General features: G+C 37.0%; 1 protein-coding gene across 1 annotated transcript in view; it reads right to left on the bottom strand.

Moving 5' to 3' along the window:
- svild (supervillin d) overlaps positions 1-20,068 on the bottom strand; it is a 41,572-nt gene extending 21,504 nt beyond the window's left edge. The window contains 8 exon segments of the mRNA XM_051124210.1: positions 752-887; positions 2,524-2,966; positions 3,612-3,756; positions 5,739-5,851; positions 9,170-9,231; positions 16,310-16,341; positions 19,372-19,859; positions 20,001-20,068. Coding sequence (XP_050980167.1) covers positions 752-887; positions 2,524-2,966; positions 3,612-3,756; positions 5,739-5,851; positions 9,170-9,231; positions 16,310-16,341; positions 19,372-19,724 — 1,284 coding nt within the window. The 5' untranslated portion in view covers positions 19,725-19,859; positions 20,001-20,068.
- Between the last annotated feature and the right edge of the window lie 3,779 nt (positions 20,069-23,847).

Here is a 23,847-nt window from a genome sequence, read left to right on the forward strand (position 1 = left end):
ACATCTAGGCCTGCATTCACATTATCTAGTGCTTCATACTTCAGTCCAGTAGATGGCAGAAATGCAGTTTTTTCACTGGCATTTCAAAAAGACAGAAGAAGCAGGTGAACATTTCTGGCACCTTCTGACCCACAATAAATAAATTAATAAATACATATCAGCAGTCTTTTTTGCTGACAGTCTTATGTTATGTCATGATACTGCCATTATATTGAATTTACCCCACCAGATAATTATTAATTCACTTTTTTTTGAGTTGTTAAGAAAAGGTAATTTTTGTGTCAACCACACTTTTAAAAGCAAGAAAGGAAACACACAAATCAGTATTTTTGTGTGGGTATGAATGTTTGATCTGGAAATGCATGTAACTGGATATGCTGGTTATATTTCAGGAACTGGTAAAGCTGAGTGGAAATTCTTTTCCTGTGCTCACACCCCCTTCTCAGTAGGACAGCCCAGCAGCGGAACTTGCTGATTCAGCACTGGAAACTAACTCTTCCTCCCCCACCCTTCCCAGTGGATTTACCATCCCACTAACAGCTCCTCACATCAGGAGAGCTTCTTCTGTAGTCTATTGTTTTATGCTGTCCCCACCCTACAGCCAACCAACACAGACACTGCATGAGCCCCACACTGCACACAACAACAAAAGAGTTGAGTACTGTGAAAAGTTTCAATAGGTTAATTCAGCCCAGTTTTTCTCAGTTACCGACAGTGGAAGTGGAAGCTCTTTCAGAGTGTGTGTGGGTACCTTCTTCCTCCAGGCATTCTCACTTTCCTGCAGCTGGACATAACGGTCAGCCAAGGACGTCTGGACCACATTGGTGAGTTTATTCTTCTTCAGCTTGCCCCTGCAGTCATCTTCACCACTCTTAAACTCTGCCAGCCTGCCAAACAAAAAGGCTAAGCATTACAGACACATTACAAACATAGAGAGTGAACTTTCCACTTAAAAAGCTTCTGTGTTTAGACTGTACCACCAGTATAGAAAACTATAATGGACTAATGGACTTCTGTGGGTTAATTCAAAGGTGAGTAATTTTAAGAACATGGAAGCAGTGTCAAAGCTGTGGTTTAGAAGTTAATGCATACAGTGCCTTGGTGCACATGCAAGAGATGTAGGTTCAAACCAAAGTCCCTTTTAAAGAAAGTCTGTTCACTCAGCAGCCATATTTGCAATGCTTCTGGGCAGCAATTTCTGGCATCCAAGACTGAGTTCTACCTAAATGAACGGGGGAATCCTGAAATCCCAAAAATTCTTGCAGAATTCACAATTAAATTGCATACTTAAAATCGGCAACAAAATCTAAAATTGTCTGCCCCATAAACGTTGTTCCTTATGCTCAAATACAGTTAAAATGGCTTATTTTTCAGGCTAGACCAGCCAATGCAAATGTGCAGTCATAAGCGGGAGTCTCAAGTTTCAATAGGAACCTTCTATCCACCTTATTTTTCAATGCGGAAGTAAGCTGTTTTTTGGTAATGTGTTAGACATCCGGTTCATAATCCACCATAGTGAAATAACGAGAAGAATATCAAGGTGCAGTAAACAGTAAAACAGTTTGCACTACAAACCAGTGTGTTCATAATTAAGATAATACATTAAAATAATATGGTAAGGCACACCGGTTTGCAATGTCAAGCAGCAAAACGAGCTTTCTGTGCAGCTAAAAATAGCTGGAAGTGGGACTGGAAGCCAGAGACAAAAAAAAAAAAAAATTACAAATGGCTGCACCCACTCTTATGGGAAAAACAAGGTGGATCGTTTCTATAGGAGCTTTAATGGCAGTTGCAGTGACACAATGACTTTTACCAATCAGTGACTGGCTCTTTCACTTAGAAGGCAGGGCATATTCTGACATATAGCGCATTGCAGTTTCTCCCATTCATAAGTAAAAGGAGTGAACCATCTTTGTATATTTATAGTATTGTTCAAACACAGCATAGATAGACTGATCTGATATCTTTTTAAATGATATTTTTTAACTGATATTCATACTTTCTACTTAAAATATCTTCAGATCAACATTCACAGTGAGCGTATCATTTTAAACAAATCAAGCAAACATGAAAATGAAGAAAAATGCATTCAATTATTTAAAATAAATTTGTAAACACAAAACAGTGCATAAATCATTCTTATCAATACGTTTATAATACTTTTTTTTTTCTTGTAGTCTTCCACATAGTCTAATGATCAATTGCTGTCAAAAGCAGAAGTAAACCAATTATAAGACTTTTAAACAAAGAACTGGCATCAGCCATGACATTTACATTTATACATTTGGCAGACACTTTCATCCAAAGCAACTTACAATGATTCTCAGGGAATGAATGAACTGATAAAATGCAAACCGATGACCTTGGAATCATTAGCTCAAACAGCTCTACTGTTTGGACTAAAGAAACGCTTTTAAGCATAAAAACTCCTTTTCGCACTCTCCCACACACTCACCCCCCAAAAATAGCTACCCCAGCTGTCAATCAAAATCATAAACATGATAAAGACAACTCCCACCATACCTCTCTTTGAGGGAGGAGCTCATGCTTCCATCCAGGCTGCTGTCTAGCTCCTCCTCTTCTACGGATTGGGAGAAGGAGGGGGTTGTGTCCACAGAATCTGGGGAAGGAGTGCGAGGAGTCTCACTCGAGCTGCTTTCCTCTCTCTGCAGCCTCCTCTTCTCTCTATCCTCATCATCATCCTCATCCTCATCCTCAACCTCTTCATCTTTGCCCTTCTTTCCATCAACAACAGTCAGCGTCTTGCAGGTTTTGATGGCAGGAGTAGAGATCTGCTCCAGCTCACTGGGTTCTGTGTCCAGACTAGTTGAGTGGCTCTTCTTCAGGATGCCTTTGATGCTGCGCTGATCTGAGTCCTGTCTCTGCAGAACTAGCCTGGTGGTGTTCGGTTCCTCTGTGCCCACAGAACACTGCCTCTCTCTCACTTTCTGCTCATTCTGTGTCTCCTACAATACACAATACCAAAAATACACTGAGGATAAGCTGGGGAAGTAGTTTGAGATCTTGAGTGGATGGAGTTTTACACCATCTTATATGAACTCCTTAAGTGCAAATTTTGGTTTTAGACAGACATTTGTCTTGTCTCTAGATGTTTTGTTTCCTAAAGACCCAATATAAAGACTATATATTCAATATAAAGACTCATGACTTACAAGAATGAGCATTAAAATAGAAATGTGTTTCAAATTAAACAGCATTACTGCTTCAAAACAGACAATCTCCCAGTAGAAGATGGAGGTAAAGAGATGTGACTGGTCACTGTGTGAGTGAAGGAAGGAAAAATATGGTTGGTGGTCTATATAACAGCAGCACTATCACGCACAACCCTCAGTGTGGAAGGAACACTGAGACACAGTAACCCTGAAAGAGAGGGGTAAGGAGAGTAGAGACCCATGAGGGGTGTGAGAGGATGTCTGGAGCCACTGCACATGAGGAGATTACAAAAAGATGCTAAATAATGAGAAGCTGTCATAGAAGCGCATAACTGTCAGAAACAAAACAAAACAAAACAAACAAACAAACAAAAAAAACATTAACGGTAAACTAACCTAACCCCATTTCAATTTAGGTTGTGCAGCATGAATGCTTACCATTTTTTCTATCACATTCTCATCATCCTTGTTTCTCGCATCCTCCTCTTCTGCAGTGAAAGACTGAAAGCAGGATATCTTCTCATCCTCTATGAGATTCGTTCTTTCTTCAAAACTTATCTCACCTTCATCTGATGAGGAATGGCTGCATAGAGGAGATACAGTTTTGATAGGAATCACATTTTACAGTGAAATCTATTTTTGGATATATCATTTTACGATTTTTTTTTTTCATTTAAAAATCTAAGTATGTGTGATTAACATATGCTTTGTGTTTAATAAACAAGTAAAAACAGCCTCTCTGATATGTAATGTTGTATGAGGAATCAGCCCGCTTTCCATAAAGTTATTCATTGTGAATATTTACACATATTAAGGTGAGTCATAGCGATGAACGCCGCCAAACACTAAAGAAAAAAAAAAAAAGAAAAAAAAAGCTTTCGGTCCAAACTCCACAGATTCAACACTCAACTCACACACATACAGAACATATAATCTACAATGTTACCTCATACTAGCTAACAAAATACACAAATCATATTGACAACATGCATTTTTAACCCTTATATATTTAAATAACTGACTGACTATGCATCAATAGCCGTGGCATTAATTGTTTATAGCTAAAATTCATGTTTGTAAAAAGACATTCAGAACAATGCCTGGCTAGTGTAATTTGAGTTTGAGACCCCTGTTTTACACCCTCACTTTAAAGCAGTCTGTGTGAATCCAAAACCTTTGACCCAGGACTGTCAGACTATACCCAGAAGATAAAGGCGAACTGTTAAGATCTGAAAACCACAGCTTGCAGCAAACTGTGTGCCAATGAACCAGAAACATCTACCACATACACACACACAAAGCCTATGCAACCCAAAAAATGCATAGGACCTGGATATTGTAGATTTACACTACATCAGACACCATATACCAGACCCCTGCTGTGAGAATGGAGCAAGATGAGATTGGATCCAGAAGCCTTGAGTCTGAAGTTCCTACAACAAGCCAAATTTATAGCAGACCTCTGTCTTTTGTAAAGTAACACTCTATCAAATCCTTAAAACCAACCTTCAGAACAGCAGCTTTGCTCAAATTCTCCCTCCCAGAAGCCCTTGGTTTGTAACTCCAAGAGACATTCATACAATCCAGACAGGGCTCAAGGAGGTCAGTAATATGGAGTGCTTGGTCATGACGCAGATTTCCATTGATAGGTAGCAGAGGTCCGTGCTTTAGTGTAATAAGAAGCAGACCTCCTATCTTTAATATATCAGCCTCACTACGTTCTAGAAACACGCAAGTTTGCCACACACACAAACATGCATAATAATAACCTCAGACACATGTCACAGTTGAGCTACTGGTTTACCTTCTGGAAAGCTTATCATTAAAGTATGAAGACAGATATTCACTCAAAATAAACACACACACACACACACACACACACACACACACACACACATTTGTTTTTGTGAATTGTGGGGACTTTCCATAGACTTCTATAGATTTTATACTGACCAAACGATATTGTCTATCCCTTTAGCCCAACCCTATCCCTAAACCTACTCCTTACAGAAAACATGTTTGCATTGTTACACTGTCAGATAAACATCATTTACTATTTTTAACAATTTTTTAACATTGTGGGAACCGGCCTGCGGTCCCCACAATGTCAAAAATTTCAGGTTTTACTATCCTTGTGGGGACATTTGGTACCCACAATGTAGCAAAAACAAGTACACACACACACAAACACACACACAGACAGAGTCAGCAGGGTTCATAGAGATGCTTATCTGACAAACAGGCATTTTGCATTCATCTGCTATGACTCACTGCCATCCTGGCAGGATTCACATCAAAACTAAACCAACACAGAGGATAATAAACTCTGACAAGAAAAGCTTGTGTTAATCACCTCAGAAGGGACTACATGCAAAAGTCAAAGGGGAACAAAAACACCACTCACTGACTTTCATTGTATGGAAAAAAAAAAGAAACCTTCATGTTCCACAGAAGAACCTTCGTCATACAGGTTTGGAACAATGTGAGGGTGGGTAAATTACAATTTTAATTTTAAATTTTGGCTGAACTAACCCATCAACCCTAAACAAACTAACTGACTGTTACCTGGTGAAAACTGTCCTCTTCCCACTTATATGCTCTCTTCGTGGCTTTGCATTGTGAGTACTGTCTTCTGCTTGGTTCTTTGGATTTGCTGAAACATCAGTCTTCTCCAACCCCTTGTGGCCAAAGGGGAAAAAAACATGAATACAGAGATTTTAAAGATTAAAGTGAGGAATCATGGGTACTTTCCATATCAAACTAATCCTCCAAGGATGGCCCATTCAAAATCTCACAATTAGCCATTCAGGACCAGGCAGTTTTGGCAAGCTTTTTTTTTTTTTTTGTTGTTGTTTTTTTTTTTTTTTAAACAAAGCTTGGGCAGAGCCAGAGGAGCTGCAGGGGTGTAGGCATGCACACACACACACGCACACACACGCACACACACACGCACACACACACGCACACACACACGCACACACACACGCACACACACACGCACACACACACGCACGCACACACGCACGCACACACGCACGCACACACGCACGCACACACGCACACACACACAAAGCCTGGGAAAAGCTGTTGTCTTCAGATTGAATGAGGCCAGTGGGATAAAAGGGACTTATGGGAGGCCAGAGAGGTCAAAGTGGTTTTGACTGCTCTCGATTCACTAGCTCTAACTGAGGTGATACTCATTTAGTAAGTATTAAAGGAATGTTTTGGGTTAAAAAACTTGTCTTGCTCAATGAAGTTAAAGGGATAGTTCACCCAAAAATGAAAATTCTGTCATTAATTACTCACCCTCATGCCATTTGTGTTCTGAAGATGAACAAAGGTCTTACAGATTTGGAACAACATGAAGGTGAGTAATTAATGACAGCATTTTCAGTTTGGGTGAACTATCCCTTTAAGCTCAATCAAGTAGCATTTACAGTAACACATCTAAAATGAAAGCGTATATAGTAGGGTTTGCATTGAGATAAATCCCACACAAGTTCCTTACAGCAGCATGTCTCTGGAAGCACTGGCAGTAGCAAGTCTCTGTACATGCTCTGCTGCAGCAGCAGAAGCAGCAATAAACAGCAACAGCAGCAGCCTAGCAGATTTATTCTGCCAAGGTTGAATACTTTAACATTGTCATGTCCGAGTGTGTCCGTCAGAACAAAAAAAATCACTTATTAATCTTACATGTGTTAAATTATTAACCTTACATGTGTGAAGTTAATCATTAAATATGCTGAATTACAGAAATTCCCGATTAGCGATGGGCAATATAGGCTTAATTTATCACGATAATTTCTGGCATTTATTGCGATAACGATATCAATGACGATGATTCAGGGAAATCCTGTTTCTTTAGAGAAAAGTATTATCTTTCCTATTTTTACCCAAAATAGGATGTTGTGGGCATTACAGAGTACACACGTAATGTAATGACTGTTTAATTCACTGGAATGTGAGTTAAATTATTTGTACTTTCTTTACTGGAAGCTCCTAACATTAAGACGAGTTCCTTGTATGTGAAACACACTTGGCAATAAAGCTCTTTCTCATTCGGAATCCAGTTATCGCTTTAGCTGAATAAAACGCAGATAGAGGAATTTTAACTGAGGAAACCTGAAGACAATAAACACACGATTGCTACGATATATGGTTTGTCTGGGTTCTTTAAGCAATCTTGGGTATTTTTATATTACACAATAAGTATAAAGTATATTTATAATGCAATGCTAATCGACTTTATAATACTATAAAATAGTATGATTTCTGCCTCATTCCGTGATATGAAGCCACGTCTGATCGCAAAAGGTTATTTCAAACACTTGACTATGTATATGTATATGTACACTACCGTTCAAAAGTTTGGGGTCAGTAAGACTTGTAATAGTCTTTAAAGAAGTCTCTTATGCTCATCAAGGCTGCATTTATTTGATTAAAAATATAGAAAAAAAACAGTAATATTGCAAACGTTTTTACAATATAAAATAATGTTTTTTTATTTTAACATACTTTAAAATAGAATTTATTCCTGTGATGAAAAGCTGAATTTTTATCAGCTGTTACTCCAGTCTTAAGTGTCACATGATCCTTCAGAAATCATTCTAATATGCGGATTTATTATTAGAATGATCAATGTTGGATAATATCAACAGTTGTGCTGCCAAATATTTTTTGGAACCTGTGATTTTTTTTTTTTTTCAGGATTCTTTCATGAATAACAAGTTTAAAAAGTACAGTGTTTATTCAAAATATAAATATTTTATAACAATGTAAATTATTTATTATTAACTTTTAATTATTAACTTAATACATCCTTGGTGAATAAAAGTATTAATTTCTTAAAAAAAAAGAAAAAAAAAAGAAAGAAACAATAAAAATGTACTGACCCCAAACTTTTGAACGGTAGTGTATATATATATAAATAATATAAATAAATAAATGATATCTTTGTTGGACAACAGGTTTGTAAACAGGCTCAAACACACACAAACACAAACTGAATCGCACACTTGCTACTAGTACAGTTAATGTTATTCAAGGCTCAGACAGATTTTTGTCACACTGCACAGGTTTGACCAAGCCAGGTTCAGACTGGAGCTCCTCATTTAGCGATATACAAGTTTTACGTCCGCCGTTAGCATGTCACTCCGTACTGTCACACAGAAATATGTCAACAACTAGACTTTATCATTATTATCGTGGAAAGACCGGTATATCGCAAACGATAAGATATCGCCCATCTCTATTCACAATTAAAAATAATTATGATACAAATAAGACTAACTGTATTGTATAGTCTAACTCAATTGAATCAACTCAATTGAATATAATTTTCTCACTTGTCAACTTGGACCCTAAGTTACTACAATTTATTTTTTTATTGTTTAAACAATGGAACAGGTCAGTTTCATTTTTATTTTTATTTATTTCTTTATTTTTTTGTCTATGGTTACTAACAACATGCAATAAATACTGTCAACAGAGTTTGAACCCAGAGCATTCCTTTAACTTCAGTTTTCCTTTTTCCACACATGCAAGCAGGAAAATGTGCTATTTTCATTCAACTGTCCTTGAGGACACCTGGACGTCTTCAAGCCCAGCTTTCAGGCATTCTTAGAACAATACAGCTGACAGGCATTACAGAAAGCTCCATTCAGGAGGACATATGTTTAATTGAGTGTTCAGTCATAAATTTTACTTTGTACACCAATCCAGTAGGCTAATTCACCAATGTGAATTTTAAAACTTATAATTAAAAAAAAAAAGAAAACATTTTTGAATGAGAAGTGCTGGAATTCCACTTAATGCAGCTAATGCTAAAATTATACAATCAACCTATAAATCCTCTAAAATATTTATTTTGTTATAGTTTTATACCTGTAACAGCAAAATCAACATTTGTTTGAGAGACACAGACAGAATGACAGATGATGCATGGTGATAGGCAGATCACATGTCCATCACAGTGCTTACAGATAAAGAGCACTTACTTTTAAAAGCGACGTCTTGGCAGGCATACCGGTTTTGGCGTCATCATCTGCTTTCCCGTCTTCTGTCAACACACACACACAAACAGAGGAATGTTTGAGCGTGCACATGTACGCACACCAATCAACGTGCCTGAAGTAAACTTTACTCATACTGCACACAATATCAGAGTGAAGTCATGCTCTCAGGAGAACTGTTTCACAGTTTGTTTTGGTTTTAATATTTACTAGAAAAATAACCCTTCACACACACTCACACACACACACACACACACACTAAAGCTCTTTTATAAACACTTATCATCAAGTACTTCTCTTAACATTAACCCATTTTGCAGACCCCAAATAAATGACCTTATGAAAACCACCTGTTCAATGAGAGCGTGATAAGACCAGATGGTAAAAGGGAACCTCTGAAAATGAGTTTGGATGATACAGTCCTTGATGAGCACCAGGGCTTTGCGACATTCAAAATGGAGTTGAGAATGTTTTTTCAATTCCATTTCAATTAAAACAGACAAGAAAACAGGGTGAAGAAATGTAATTTAAAATGAATTTGCATTGCTGTATCTACTTAGACTGAGTAAGTTTGTACTACAAACTTTTCTAAAACACGTTTATTATTAGTATGCTTTATTATATAATTATATAATTTTGACAATAATGACTGTATGCTGAGTTATTTTCAGGGGACAGTAAATATACACTGCTATACAAGCTGCACATTGACTACTCTAAAATATATCCAAGTTTCATTTCTATAGTATTGTTCCTTAAGAAGATATACTAAAAACGTTGCTGAAATGTGAGGGGCATACTCACTTTTGTGAGATACATACACTACTGTTCAAAAGTTTAGGGTCGGCAAGATTTCGTGTTTTTGAACAAAGCCTTTTATGCTCACTATATCTTCATTTATTTGATATAAAATACAGTTAAAATATTGATAGTTTTCTAATATATTGTAATATATTCCTGTGATAACAAAACTAAATTTTCAGCAGCCAATACTCCAGTCTTCAGTGTCCCACAATATTTTAGAAATTATTCTAATATTATTTGATGCACTAGAAACATTTCTTATAAAAATCAAATGGGAAAACAGTTGTGCTGCTTAATATTTTCTGGAAAGCATGACGCAATTTTTTTCAGGATTCTCCTTAGTCCTTTTCTTTTGATGGGTGTACTGTAAATGCGTGTAACTCATTAGCATTCCTAATCCTCTAGCTCAGGGATAGGCAACGTCGGTCCTGGAGTGCCCATGTCCTGAAGAGTTTAGATCCAACCTTGAACAAAAACCTCACCTGCCTGTAGCCCTTGTAATCCTGAAGACCTTGATTAGCTTGTTCAGGTGTGTCCGATTAGGATTGAAGCTAAACTCTACAGGTCAGCGGCACTCCAGGACCGGCGTTGCCTACCCCTGCTCTAGCTGATAATTTCCATCAGTGCAAGAAAAAAAAAAAACAATATTTAGCCACTTGCTAGCAATCGTCATTTTAAACATATGGAAAAGATTAAAAGGAGGACAAAACTTCCATGGCCTTATGAAATACAAAAATGTCCAGTGATGGCACACTTCAGAATCTCAGTGGATGTAGCAGGAGTCTTTCATCTACTGTATCATGAGTACTAAGTATGCAAAAATTAGTGATGCACTGAAATGAAAATTCTGGGCCGAAACCAAAACCAAAACTTTTGGATGCACTTGGCCGAAAACTGAAAACGAAAATCCTTTATAAGAACTATTTACTATTTTAGTAAATAATATAAAAGTAATCTCGTAAGATTTAATTTAACTCAAAATTTTTATAATACTACATTTTAAAAACTAAAGACAATAAAATAACCACACTTTTACTGAAAGAAAAAAAAAAACAATAAAATTGGACAGAAAATATAATAATATTTCATATCAATATATTATTTTTATTTAGTTCTGTGCAACAGAATCAGATATAACTTTTCAAACGAATTATCCAAAAAATGTATAGTCCTGTACTAGCAGGGCTTGAAAACGGAAAAATAATTGAATCGGTTAACTCTGAGCAGAATCGATATTTTAACGTTTCTGTTCCTGCATTCCTCTGTATTATTATCATTCCAAAACCCGGTTTGAATAAAAATAATAAAAAAATACTGGTTTATAACATTATTATTTAAACTTTTTCTTTGCCAAGAGGAAGTAGTAGTAGAAGAAGAAGAAGAAGAAGAAGAAGAAGAAGAAGAAGAAGAAGAAAGCAAGAATAACGTTTTCTTTACTTAGAAAAAGAAAAAAAGAAAAAAACAGGAAGAGATCTGGTATCTTAACCGGCTGTGCTTAGTCATAGCCAATACAGCATCATCTTTTGTCGCATTTTATTATTACATTCACAAATAGGCTAAAATGCCGGTAAACCAAAATGTTTACAAACGGTTTAAACACAGCTATTAGTTTCCTTCTCTCCACAACAAATCATCTTAAGGCCAACTAACTAAATTATTAACCATACAGCTATCACTGCGTGGGTTGATTTTATAGTAAAATACCAGCTGACTTCATAAAAATGTCAAACTTCTCCAGAGTCATCACTGATGGGACAAATCCTAAAAGTTTACACATTCAAACAGCCTAAATGACCTCATCGCAAAGCACTTTAAAGCGGGTCCAATCCAATCAACCCATATAGCAGTGGTACTCGAATTACATGGCTTGGGGGCCACTTTCAGATCTGGCAAGAGTAATCATACTTCATATGGCTAAAAATGTGGTTGTTCTTACACGAATGTGCAGTCACCAACAACCACTGCTACATCACCTCCTTCATTAAAGCAGTCATAAGTCATAAGTGCAAACATTACCCAATTTACTTGAATATGTTACTGATCTTAATGTGAATGATTCATGTGTAAACATTACACTTTGAATATGCCACAAAAGTCCCTAATTTATTGTGATACTATGCCCAATAACCAATAAATGTCCAAAGTTGCTCATCTATACAATGTTGTGTTAAAAAATGTAAACATGCTAAAAATAAAATAAATTGTTTTAAACACTACAGGTAAATTTATGCATCAAAATTGTATAAAGTACAGAAAACTGATTTTCATTTAGAGACAGCAAAAGATAATATAAAGTATTAGTACATTATTTGTATTAATGAAGAATAACTTACTTTAGAATTAAATACTTTTATTCAGCAAGGAGCATCACAGTTTCCACAAAATATTAATATATATTATATTACATTACAAACTATTACATTAAAATCTCAGGTCTGAATATGAAAAATAAGAAATGTTTCTAGAGCATAAAATCAGAATGTCAAAATCTTTTTTGAAGACTGAAGTAACAACTGCAGAAAATTTATTTGCCACATAAATAAATTAATTTAAAAATATATTAAAATAAAAGTCATTACTAAATTCTAAAACATTATTTTTAAATTGTAATATTTAACTAGATTATGTTTTTTAGACTACTTTAAAAATGATCAACACCTAAATTTAGAATGGGGGTTATCTAATAACATATATAAAAAAAAAAAAAAACACTAATACTCGTTGATAACCAATGTGGTACTGGTATACTGTGCATCTCTAAATTTTGATTTATTTGGCAACCTCATCTATATTGTAAACAAGTGACGAGAAAAAAGTAGAAGAACAAGGCGTCTAAACTGCCAGTGAATGACATTCCGTGAAATCAAATGTGAAGCAACATACCAAAACTCATCCAGTACAGACAAGTGTTAAACAAGGAAATGCAACTCACTAAAAAAAATCCAGACTGTGGTGTACAAGCCCCTTAGGGAGCTGGATCTACTTTGAGTATCACGCACTTCAAACTGAAGAAGCTCTCAGACCAGGATGACTGTACACAAATGTGCACATCTGTGTGTGAGGCTGTTTGTATTTTTCACTAGATTCTCTCCAGCTGTATGAGTACATTACTGCATTCCACCTCTCCAGGAAGTCTAATGCATATTGATGGTGACTCCCTGATGCCCACAACTGGCATACAATATACCAGAAACCAAGCAAGAGAGAGAGAGAGAGAGAAAAGAGAGAAAAGCCTTGTTTTCCAGGGTATAAAGTGCATTTTCGGTGATTTAGTCACAAGTTGTCAGCTGAGATGCATTTACTGTTTCCACCCATCTTCATTTGAACACTTTAAAGGAGAACTCCACTATCAGAACAACAATTTACAAATAATGTACTCACCCCCTTGTCATCCAAGAAGTTCATGTTTTTCTGTCTTCAGTCATAAAGAAATTATGGTTTTTGAGGAAAGCATTTTAGGATTTTTCTCCATATAATGGACTTCATTGGTGCCCGATAGTGAACTTTCAAAATGTAGTTTAAATGCAGCTTCAAAGGGCTCTAAACGATCCCAGCCGAGGAAGAAGGGTCTTATCTAGCGATCAATATTTTTTTGTTTTTGAAAAATAAAAATTTGTATACTTTAAGCACAAAAGCTTGTGTAGCACAGGCTCTGGGATGCGCGTCCACGATGCTACGAATTAGTGATGGGTCTTTCTTGAACGATTCGTTCATTTTGAACAAATCTTTAATGTGACTCGGGAAGAACAAGTCGTCTCAGGGAGTGATTCGTTCAGTCGTGCATGCGCAACATCCTATTAGGTTCTGTACTGGAATTAGTTCACCTGTTTCGAGTCTGCGGGTTTTTCGAATCGTTTGTTCATCTTATGGGCTGTCACGCAATGAACGAACGATTCGAACCCAAAAACTTGTCAGACAAGAGGTGAGGTGAGCTAATCATAGACTAAAGACCCAGGTAAACAATTAATTAATCTTTTTTGTTTCTTATAGCAATATAGTTTTGTCTTGTTTGTAGTGTGATCAACGTTTGTGTAAGCAGTAGATGTGTTAGGGAAGTAATACGTAACATTTTAATTATATTTTGCTAAAATGAACGAAATGAACGAAATGACTTAAAAAAAGATTTGTTAATTTTGCTGAACGAGACTCAAAGGTCTGAGTCGGTAAAATGATCCGACCTTCCCATCACTACTACGAATCACGTAGAGAATGGCAAAAACTCCATCTTATTTTCTCCTACAACTTCAGAATCGTCCGACATCGTTGCACCTTTTTGTCTGTAAACAGCGTTTGACTTACTTGCGTTCACTTTGTAAACACTAGTCCCGTGTGATCTTTCGACGTGATTCAATAGTACATAGTGTTGTGAACGCGCATCCCAGAGCCTGTGCTACACAAGCTTTTGTGCTTAAAAAGTATATAAATTTTTATTTTCCGAAAAAAATGGCAGATCATTTAGCTAGATAACACCCTTCTTCCTTGGCTGGGATCGTTTAGAGCCCTTTGAAGCTACATTTAAACTACATTTTGGAAGTTCAAAATCGGGGCACCACTGAAGTCCATTATATGTAGAAAAATCCTGAAAAGCTTTCCTCAAAAACCATAATTTCTTCACAACTGATGACAAGGGGGTGTGTAAATTATTGTTGTTCTGGCAGTGGAGTGCTCCTTTAAATTTTGTCACACTTGTCAGACTTGTAACCAAAAGGTTACAGGTTCGAGTCTCAGGTCTGGCAGGGATTGTAGGTGGGGGGAGCAAATGTCCAGTGCTCCCTTCCACCCTCAATACCACAACTGAGATGAGACCCTTGAGCAAGACACCAAACTGCTCCCCGGGTGCCACAGTATTGGCTGCCCACTGCTTCGGGTGTGTGTTCACAGTAAGCTAATCTATCCACCTACTTCCTACACCCCATGATGCATTTCTTTGCATCATCAGTCTTTCAGCAATGTGTTACAGTAAATATTACTGTATAGTAATATGCAAGTCTGTACTAAGAAATTAAATTTTAGTCATTTACAGAAACACACTGACAGATAAATGTTGTATTTTTCAGCTTTAGAAATACTCCAGCAAACACTGCTGCTAACGAGGAGTCAATTACTTTATGTTTTAAAGCACATTGTGAAAAGCAAGGAAAAATATAAGTGACGATTTGGACATAAAAACATATTGGCAGACCACTGCTATTCTTTTCTTACTAATACACCAAAATACAAAAGAAAATAATAAGGAGCCTGAGCCAGGCCAGAACCTGTTAAGCCGGGCTCACACTACAGGATTTTTAGCCAGATTTTGCCCTCCCGAGAATCGAAGCAAAAATCTTATCGAGCACCTCGATTGGTCCCGATGATCGCAAGGATTATCTGGTAATGTGAGACGTTCACAGATCGAATCTTGCACCTCCTGATCAGCTCTCACACAAATCGGGGCAGCCCCGCTCATATCAAACATGTTTGATATTCAGGATTTTAAATCGGGATAATCACGGCTATGATTACGTCAGTACTTTCACAACAGCCAATGTGCGACCGCAAAACAGCTGCTGTATGGTCCATTGGATAGTGGAGATGGAGGAAACTGCTTCTTATTTTTTTGTAGTAACACTGTCTGTCTAATATGTTGAAAACATACCACAACCAAATGGAGCAAGGAAAGCTCTGGAGTGAAATAGTCTCAGTTTTCCTCATAGTGCATAAAGCTGCTAGCATGCTAACTAACAGTTGTAAACATTAGTTGCTGAAATGACGATCTGTTGCGTAAGATCACGTGAGGCGCTCCCTCCGGCATGATAATCTTAATAATATCTCATAGTGTGTGATGCGCCACAGTTTTCAAATCTTGTAGTGTGTGCATGTTTAAGATTTCAGGGAAGATAATCTGCAAAGATTCTCCTTATGTGTGTGCTGCAACCAGATTTCATAATCGGTTAGGATTTTAAAAATCCTGTAGTGTGAGTCCGGCTTTAGCAAATTATAAAGAGATTTTGTCAGATAGTCTTGCGATTCTTATTCCACACTAAAATACTAGACGTTAGTTTCCTGATTGATAAAAATAGAGCATGACGATAAATGTATAGCTCATTTAGTCAAAAAGACTGATACAAATTGTTTGTAGTGCAACTGTATCATTTTGAGTTGAAGTTTCCTAAACCAGAAGTGCCATTTAAATTTCAGTAGACTACTTTGGAAAAGGTGGATTCATGTACTACTGCTATGTAATGAGGCCAAAAACTGTGCTCAATGGCACAATGGAGGCAAGAGAAAGGAATTCTGTGTTTCATAAAGGGACTCTTTGAAACCAATGAAAGGAAGACTTACCCTGTGGATTCTGGGCTGCTTCTTCCAGTGGACTGTGTTTGTGTGTGTATGTGTGAGAGAGAAAGAGAGAGAGAGAGAGAGAGAGAGGCAATGATTAATAAGTTCATGGATTAATATGTGGCAAACACACAAAACATGACACAGCTTCACCTGAAACCCTTCTCTGCTTTTCCGTCCTCATGGCACTTCCAATGTCCTTTTTTGGCGAATCAAGATTTGTTTGTGCAAATATTTGTACACATATGTCATGTAAATCTGTGTATATAGTATGCATGCTTAGTGAATGAGACCCAATGTTTGTAAATATCCTAAATTGTCATGGCATGTTAAGTCATATTATGCTTCGTATGAACAAGACTCATAGCAATAATGATATTTTTGTCATCATTTTCTTATGCTCATGTCCTTTCAAAAACATATTGCTGTTATTGCCGTAAAACACAAAACAACCTGAAAGAATCTTCAAATACTGAAGATCTTTTCATAAGTTCATAATGACCACATGGCGCTTATGGCACAGGTTTGAAGGCACAGAATTTTGCTACATTATGAGCATTTATGAGTAAAATTAATATCTGATTTTTGTGCTGAGAGATTTCAGATTGACCACCTTTATGGTGCTTTTCTGTTCCTTTTTGGAACTTGACAGCTCATGATCACCATAAAGTGTTGCTGTCGTCTTGTGTTCCATGAGAAGGAAAAAAAAATAAAACTGTACAGTTTTGAAACAACATTATGGTGACAAAATGAATGTTCATTTTTGGGTGAACTAAACTTTCTAACAACATATTAGTGGCAATGGAAAACAACAAAAAAGAAAACACAGGAGAGAACATAGCAAATATTAGATAAAAGAGTAGGTGAGGGGTTGAAATGCAGCCTGACCCAACTCATTCATTCATAAAGAACAACCTTGTTATCACAGCAGCCTTTCAGAGTTTTTAAAGGACACAACCCTGTGTCATGCCACTTTTATCCCCTTATATATACAGTACACTGGCTTCAGCACCCCTCTATTAGAGTCTATTTTGATGAGATCTTTCATTTTTTCCATCCCTGGTGGCAATCAAAACATCATCTCATTTAGTATTTAGCATATTGTAGTGTAGTGATTCAGCGCAGTTTGAGCTTTGGAGTAATATCAAATATTAAAACATTCCATGTATTTTTAACTTTCCTTTACACCTTAAGAGATTGCGTCAGATTATCAGCCCAACGTGGCTGCATTTGTTGTATAAACACAGAAGAGATGAGCAAGTAAGCCCTACAAATTGCAGTTTTTATTACGTGTTTTCTGTTAACTTATAGATCTTTTGTAGTTCCACCCCTTTTCAGTGATGCATTCATCTTCTGTCTTCCGTTTGTATTTTCATAGAATGAAGGTCAAGTCGAACGAATGTATGAATTAACTGCTCATTTGAAAATCTTCCTAGTCTACTGACATGAGTTATGACATCCACGTCAAATATTACAAAGGACATGATTATATATTATTAATATTTTCCACAATTTAGATAAATAGCAAAATCATCAAAATGATGAAATAATGAAATAGCATAATGGAAGTATGGAAATTATATAGTAAAAAACCTTATGCATTATGCAAGTTACCTTTGAGGTGGATGCTTATTAAACTGCATTTAATAAGTTTACATGTATGCTGGTGCTAGAATATTTACTACCCGCTCTAAGCCATCCATTTAAAGACAATTTTGAAACTAAATTCAGAAATAGCATCAATTTAGATTAAAAAGCTAAATCAAGAACAAAAATGTATAAAATTTTTGACTTAGTACGTAATGTTGTCTGGTTGGAAGATTTTTTTAGTACTGCAAATTACAGGTTTTTGATGTAAATGATTTAGGGAAGCTAAAAGGAAGAAAACACCTCTTTGGCAAAAGCAAAGATCACTCACTCTTTAACTCTAGTCTTCTGTTTCACTCTTTCCTTGTTTTTTTTTGTCAGATGCAAGCAGCTGTAAAAATTTAGTTAATTACTAGCTGCCATTGTGTCAGTAGACACAAAGCTGAATATCATGTTGTTAGATCAAGCTCACTGCCAACACATCTGATGCACATACTTTCACTGACCCTCAAACACCTGAGTAAATAGCTAAAGAGTACTGTCAACTCATAAATCACATCCACTTTGGCCCCTATCAATGATATTCAATGTCCAGTTTTACTTTCACTTTAAGACATACCCCATGTAGTTAATACCCAGATAAGATACTGACCTTTACAACGGAGACAATGAAACACTAAACAGTGACGTGCCAGGGCTGGACTGGCTGGTTTGACATGTAATGACCGAGTCTGAGAATGAACAACGTTAACATGCAACTCTATTTACGCTAGCAATTTTAATCTTTGGGAAGGTACTGTAATGATACAATGTGATACTTTGTTAGACTAGAACATCACAGAACTCTAATCAGATAAATCATAAAAAGTGAACAGGACTTTGACCAGTATTCATTTCTTCAGAAATATTTTTTTAAATCGTGCAAATAAATCCATCAGTACTTTTTCAGGTGGTGAACCATGAGACCAAGAAAAATTGTGGTCCAAAACCCCCAATATGGACCAACTAGCACCAACTAGTTTAGATTTGGTATCTTCAGTCTATCAACAACAGATCACCTGGAATTATTCAGACCACCACAGTTTGAGGCCAACTGGTACAGAGAATTAGCACCGAACAAGGAAGAGAAAGTTATACTCTGTTATTCATAGAAGAACATTCTAAACTGGCAAACTGATTCTGCATAGCTCTTCTCTCTCATCCAGAACCCCCGCACATTTGCTTATAACATCCATGTTTGTAATTGGCAAAAAATGAGAAACATTCCATGTTGATTGTGTTTTGTTAAGTTAAAACCATAACAAAAACCTTAAAATGTAAAAACAGCAGTATGTATCCTGGCATGGACCTCTGCACCGCTCAATCTCCCTGACTATGATTAGTCTCAGCTTACTGAGCATTAAAACATGAGAACTGTGTTACTCTCTAAACAGTCCATGTTGAGCATTGTAGGATAATACACTGACACTCAAACTCACCTGTGATGTTGGTGTGAACATGTTACTTGACTGTTCTCATCGCTGTGGCTAACGATGTTAGAGGATGGTGTGGCATCTGTTTTTGCCTCAGAATTGCTCCTGTCTCCTTGTCTGTTCAGAGCACTGCTATCTTTATTGTACTGACTTAGTACAGAGGAAGACTCTGTCTTCTTCGGCTCAGAGGTGTCTGTGGTTTCCCGTTGTTTTTCCCTCCGTGTATACAAGGATGAACTTTCCTCCAAGTTTGCATACCGTTCAGCCAGCTCCCGCCTTCTCTCTGCCTTGTAGCGAGCAATACGTTCAGCTTTGGAGTCCAGAGATGAGCCTTGCAAAGAGTCCAGAGCATCCATCATATCTGACTCCAGTTACACGTACTTTGGCTGAGATATAAGGTACAACACGGAAGTCTACTGCTCCAATGACTGATGGTGACAGTGGGCAGTCCTGCTCACTTCCTAGTGGGCAAAGAGTCTGCCGATACCATTCCACTGTTGAAAGAGACAAACAAAATGAGTTGCCTGTTCTTGAATAAAAAAAGGCTTTTGTTTAAGCACTGAACAAAGCAAGAAACAAAATAAAACGATTTTTTTTCTGGGACTGAATACAAAACACTGGCACAGTAAACACACCTACACTATAATCCTCCCTATGGCAGTTTTTTGTCAGCCAGGATTTGTCGAATGAAAGACTGTAAAGGAGAGAAGTGATCCTGCTGAAAGAAAACATGCAGAACTCCTGCCCACATTGCTGTGATTCTCATATTACTCTGAACAGCCCCAGAGAAAGATAAGGAGAAAGAGAGAGAGAGAGCGAGAGATTAACACCAAAGTGCACCCCACACACACAAGTGCTGTTTTTCAACACCTTTAGTAGCATTGCGGCGCATAGGCCGCTTTCTAAGAGGTCATTCACACAGAACAAATGTCTGTGTTCAAAAACAGCTAGACATAAGCCTTGTTCAGACTGTCAGTCCAAATCTTCTTTTTGTGCATATCTAAATGGAATCTGATCATATTAAGCAAGTGAACGGCAAAAAAATAAATAAATAAAAGACATGAATTACGATTTTTACAAATCTACTTCAAACTACAGTGCATTAATGGTGGATTGAAATCTTACATTGCATTTTTGAAAATCCATTTCAGTCTGACTGCAGTCTGATCAAACAAACACATCAGACATTGTTTGTAGAAAACATGCTGAATATCTTTGCAGAAACAAGGTTGTGTTATTGCAAGTCAAGCAGAAAATGACATACTGCTGGTCTACACACCTTTTTGAGTTTTGAGGCTGGCAGAGACGACAGCAATTGAATAAAACAGCACATTCTAGCTTTTCTGCCGCTGGTTCATATGATGAAATAATGCAGCGTTAAGGCAACATGTTCTCAAGTCGTAAGACAACATCTGTATTGAAAACTGAAATGCTGTTATTGTGGCATACTAACACAATGATGTTGCCATAAAAACCAATACAGATATTCCATAAGGTAAAAGAGCTCCACTGGACACACAAGTTGGATCTGAATGGTTGCGATACACAGTGTGGATACATGTGGTCCAAGCTAATCATTTGATATTGAAAATATTTTAACTTTTTAGACTTATTAATCAACATTTCTGAGAATTTAATGAATTTCTGTCTGTGTCAGCATAGTTTTTTTTTTTCACTAAGCTTGTTGCAGAAGATATCTTAGAAAGCAGCATAATCATAATAGCTACATTTTGAAACAGACCTCCATCTCAGGACTGCACCTATGCTGCATTAAAAATACTCAAAGTAGGCCACTGACCAGGTATTGAGTCATGGGCTGTGAAATCCATTCCCACTGAAGACCAAAATGACCAAATGTAGGCATCACACGAAAACACAAAAGTCTTTCACCACAGATTTGTTTTTTATCTTAAATGCATTCAAATACCAGCTCTACATGCCTATACATGTCAGCATGAAGCAATTACAATCATATCAGTGTATGTGTGTGTGTGTCTGTAAACACCACTGTAGGTGATGGAGGCTGCTGCTGTGAAAGACAAAGAATTATGTGCTGATGTTTGTGTTAGTGTGTGTTTGGAGGCACAAAGGGAAGTTATCATGGCCCTCCTGGATTCCTGCTGCAGGGTGCAGGGGTTAATGGGCCACATCTGGGACCTCACATTTAATAGCTTCCACACAGAGTAAGGGCGAAAGGGAGAAAGCCATACAGAAACAAAATGGAAGAATTTGGGTAACTATAATTGGAAGGAAAAGAAACAGTTTGTACACAAGAGAGAATGCAAACAATACTGATGAATGAAGGGATCATGGGACAAAGGGAAAGGCGGATGGGAGGAGGGTGTTGAACGATGGGGTTAGAGAAACAAGGTAATAGCAGAATGACATCACCATGAGAGGAGCTGTAGTTTCCCATGACTAGGGTGAGCGTCACAAATATGCCCCCATGTGCCCATAGCTTGACGGGTAGCTGAGTTGTAGAGACGAGAACTGTAGAGCAGTTAATCATTTTCTTTTTTAACGACAAAAATTATATGGAACACCTATTGTGATTGTTAAGAGTTTTAAGAATATATTTATTTTAATATCCAAAGTATGTTTTCATGCCATCAAAGCCTGCTGTTGATGCAATGGTCAAACAATATAACAAATCATACGTGTAATATTAATTTTCCTGGTATTTTTCCAGGGCCAGGTCCAAAAACAAAAAAAAGATACATTTAGTCCTGGTTTGCTTAACATTCACCCTGTCATTTTTAACATCAGACCTAAATATACAAACAAGACATACATTTTGTAAGCTAACTGAATACCCAATATGTGCTGGGCTAAATGTACCTGTTGTATGTGTGTACATATAGTGCCATTTTCACAGCTGATAACTCACAAAAGTTTCTAAAATAAAGTAGTAAAGTAAAGTAGTCAAAACAGTGGCAGGAATTCCTGTCCTGCAAACAGGGACATCTGTTGCAAGTTGGCTGCAGCTCCAAATCCTGTACTAAACTGTAATGGGCAATATACTGTAGCTCCTATGACAAGAAGAATCAGGTATGCTTTAGCATTCGTAATGACATTGCATCCAGTTTTTGGTTTGTTTAGATATCTTTGGCATTTCAGATATCTTTGATTAGAGTTCATTGGATGCAGACTGAGACCCACCTTCTCAATGCCATGTAGGACACAACACCAGGAAAGTCCACTAGTTCACTTGCTTTGGTCTAGACCAAATACAATGTTGATTTTTCTTTCTTTTTTTTTTTTTTTCTGTTTGGTGCAGTTCACTTTCAAACTGCCCTTTTTACAAGTGAACCAGAAACTGTAAACAAAACCCCATGTGTGCTTAAGGTCATTCATTCATTCATTGGTTCCTCCATTCAACTGTACCAGAGCTCATTTGGAACCAGACCGAGACCACTTCTTCAGCTGGGTCTCGAAGCGGTTGTCTGGTTCGCACCCGAGTGTGATTGCTGTATTCACACCTGCCCAAAAGATCCGCACCAAAGGGGGAAATGAACTTGAGTTTGATTCAGTCGAACCAAACAAGACATGTGTGAATAAACCCTTAGTCCACTTGTTTGGTGCGCACCAATGTTCAGATGGCAGTATTACAATTATTAAAATTAACCACACTAACAGAGTAAATGCACTGGTCAGAGTTAATTTTAATTTTACCAGACCTGCCAAGTGTGAACACAGCCTTACGGCGAACCACCACAGGAGCCTTTAGCATCAACCAGTGTGTATTTATCTGGACATATGTCAAGGTCTGGTTACAAAGCATGAAGTAGGGATAAATCATATCCTTTCAGTTTAAACTATTGCAGAAGGTAAAAATTTAAATTCGAAAATGTGAGTGTCCGAAGACCTCAAGCAGTAAAATATATAATAAAGTCATTTAAAAAAAGTCATAAAATCATCATGTTGATGAACATGAGCAAAAACGCCAAAAACAACTGAAACCATAATTCACAATTCTCCTTCCAACAGAGTAAACCCCATGAGAGGCAAAACAGCTTACACTGGCTCTATGATTAGAAGCGTACGTAATTCTACAAGTCATCTAGGGGTCCACTGTGTGCTTCTTGCCATTACCTATAAAGGAGTGCTAAAACCAAGCACTCACTTGCTTAGAAAACTATGTTTTTTTACACATTCATGGGAAGAACATTTTCAGATATGAGGAATTTGCAAACACATCAGCAGAGCAGAAAATTAAAGTTACAATGAGAACCTACAACTGACATAGGAGTTAAATTTACTATGTAAACATAATGAAACCTAAAACATCAGAAATCAGAACTTCATTGTTCCTATTCAGGTACATTTATTAAAACTAGGCTGCAAATTTCTCTCACTCCAGACCTTTGGTAATCATGCACACAGTAATCAATGTGTGAGATGCTGGATAAAGAATGTACAAATTACTAAATTTTCAAAGACTGAAAACACTTCTTCTGAAAACACAAATTATGGGTTCTTCAA

This window comes from Labeo rohita, chromosome 12, assembly GCF_022985175.1.
Source record: "Labeo rohita strain BAU-BD-2019 chromosome 12, IGBB_LRoh.1.0, whole genome shotgun sequence".
Classification (NCBI taxonomy): domain Eukaryota; kingdom Metazoa; phylum Chordata; class Actinopteri; order Cypriniformes; family Cyprinidae; genus Labeo; species Labeo rohita.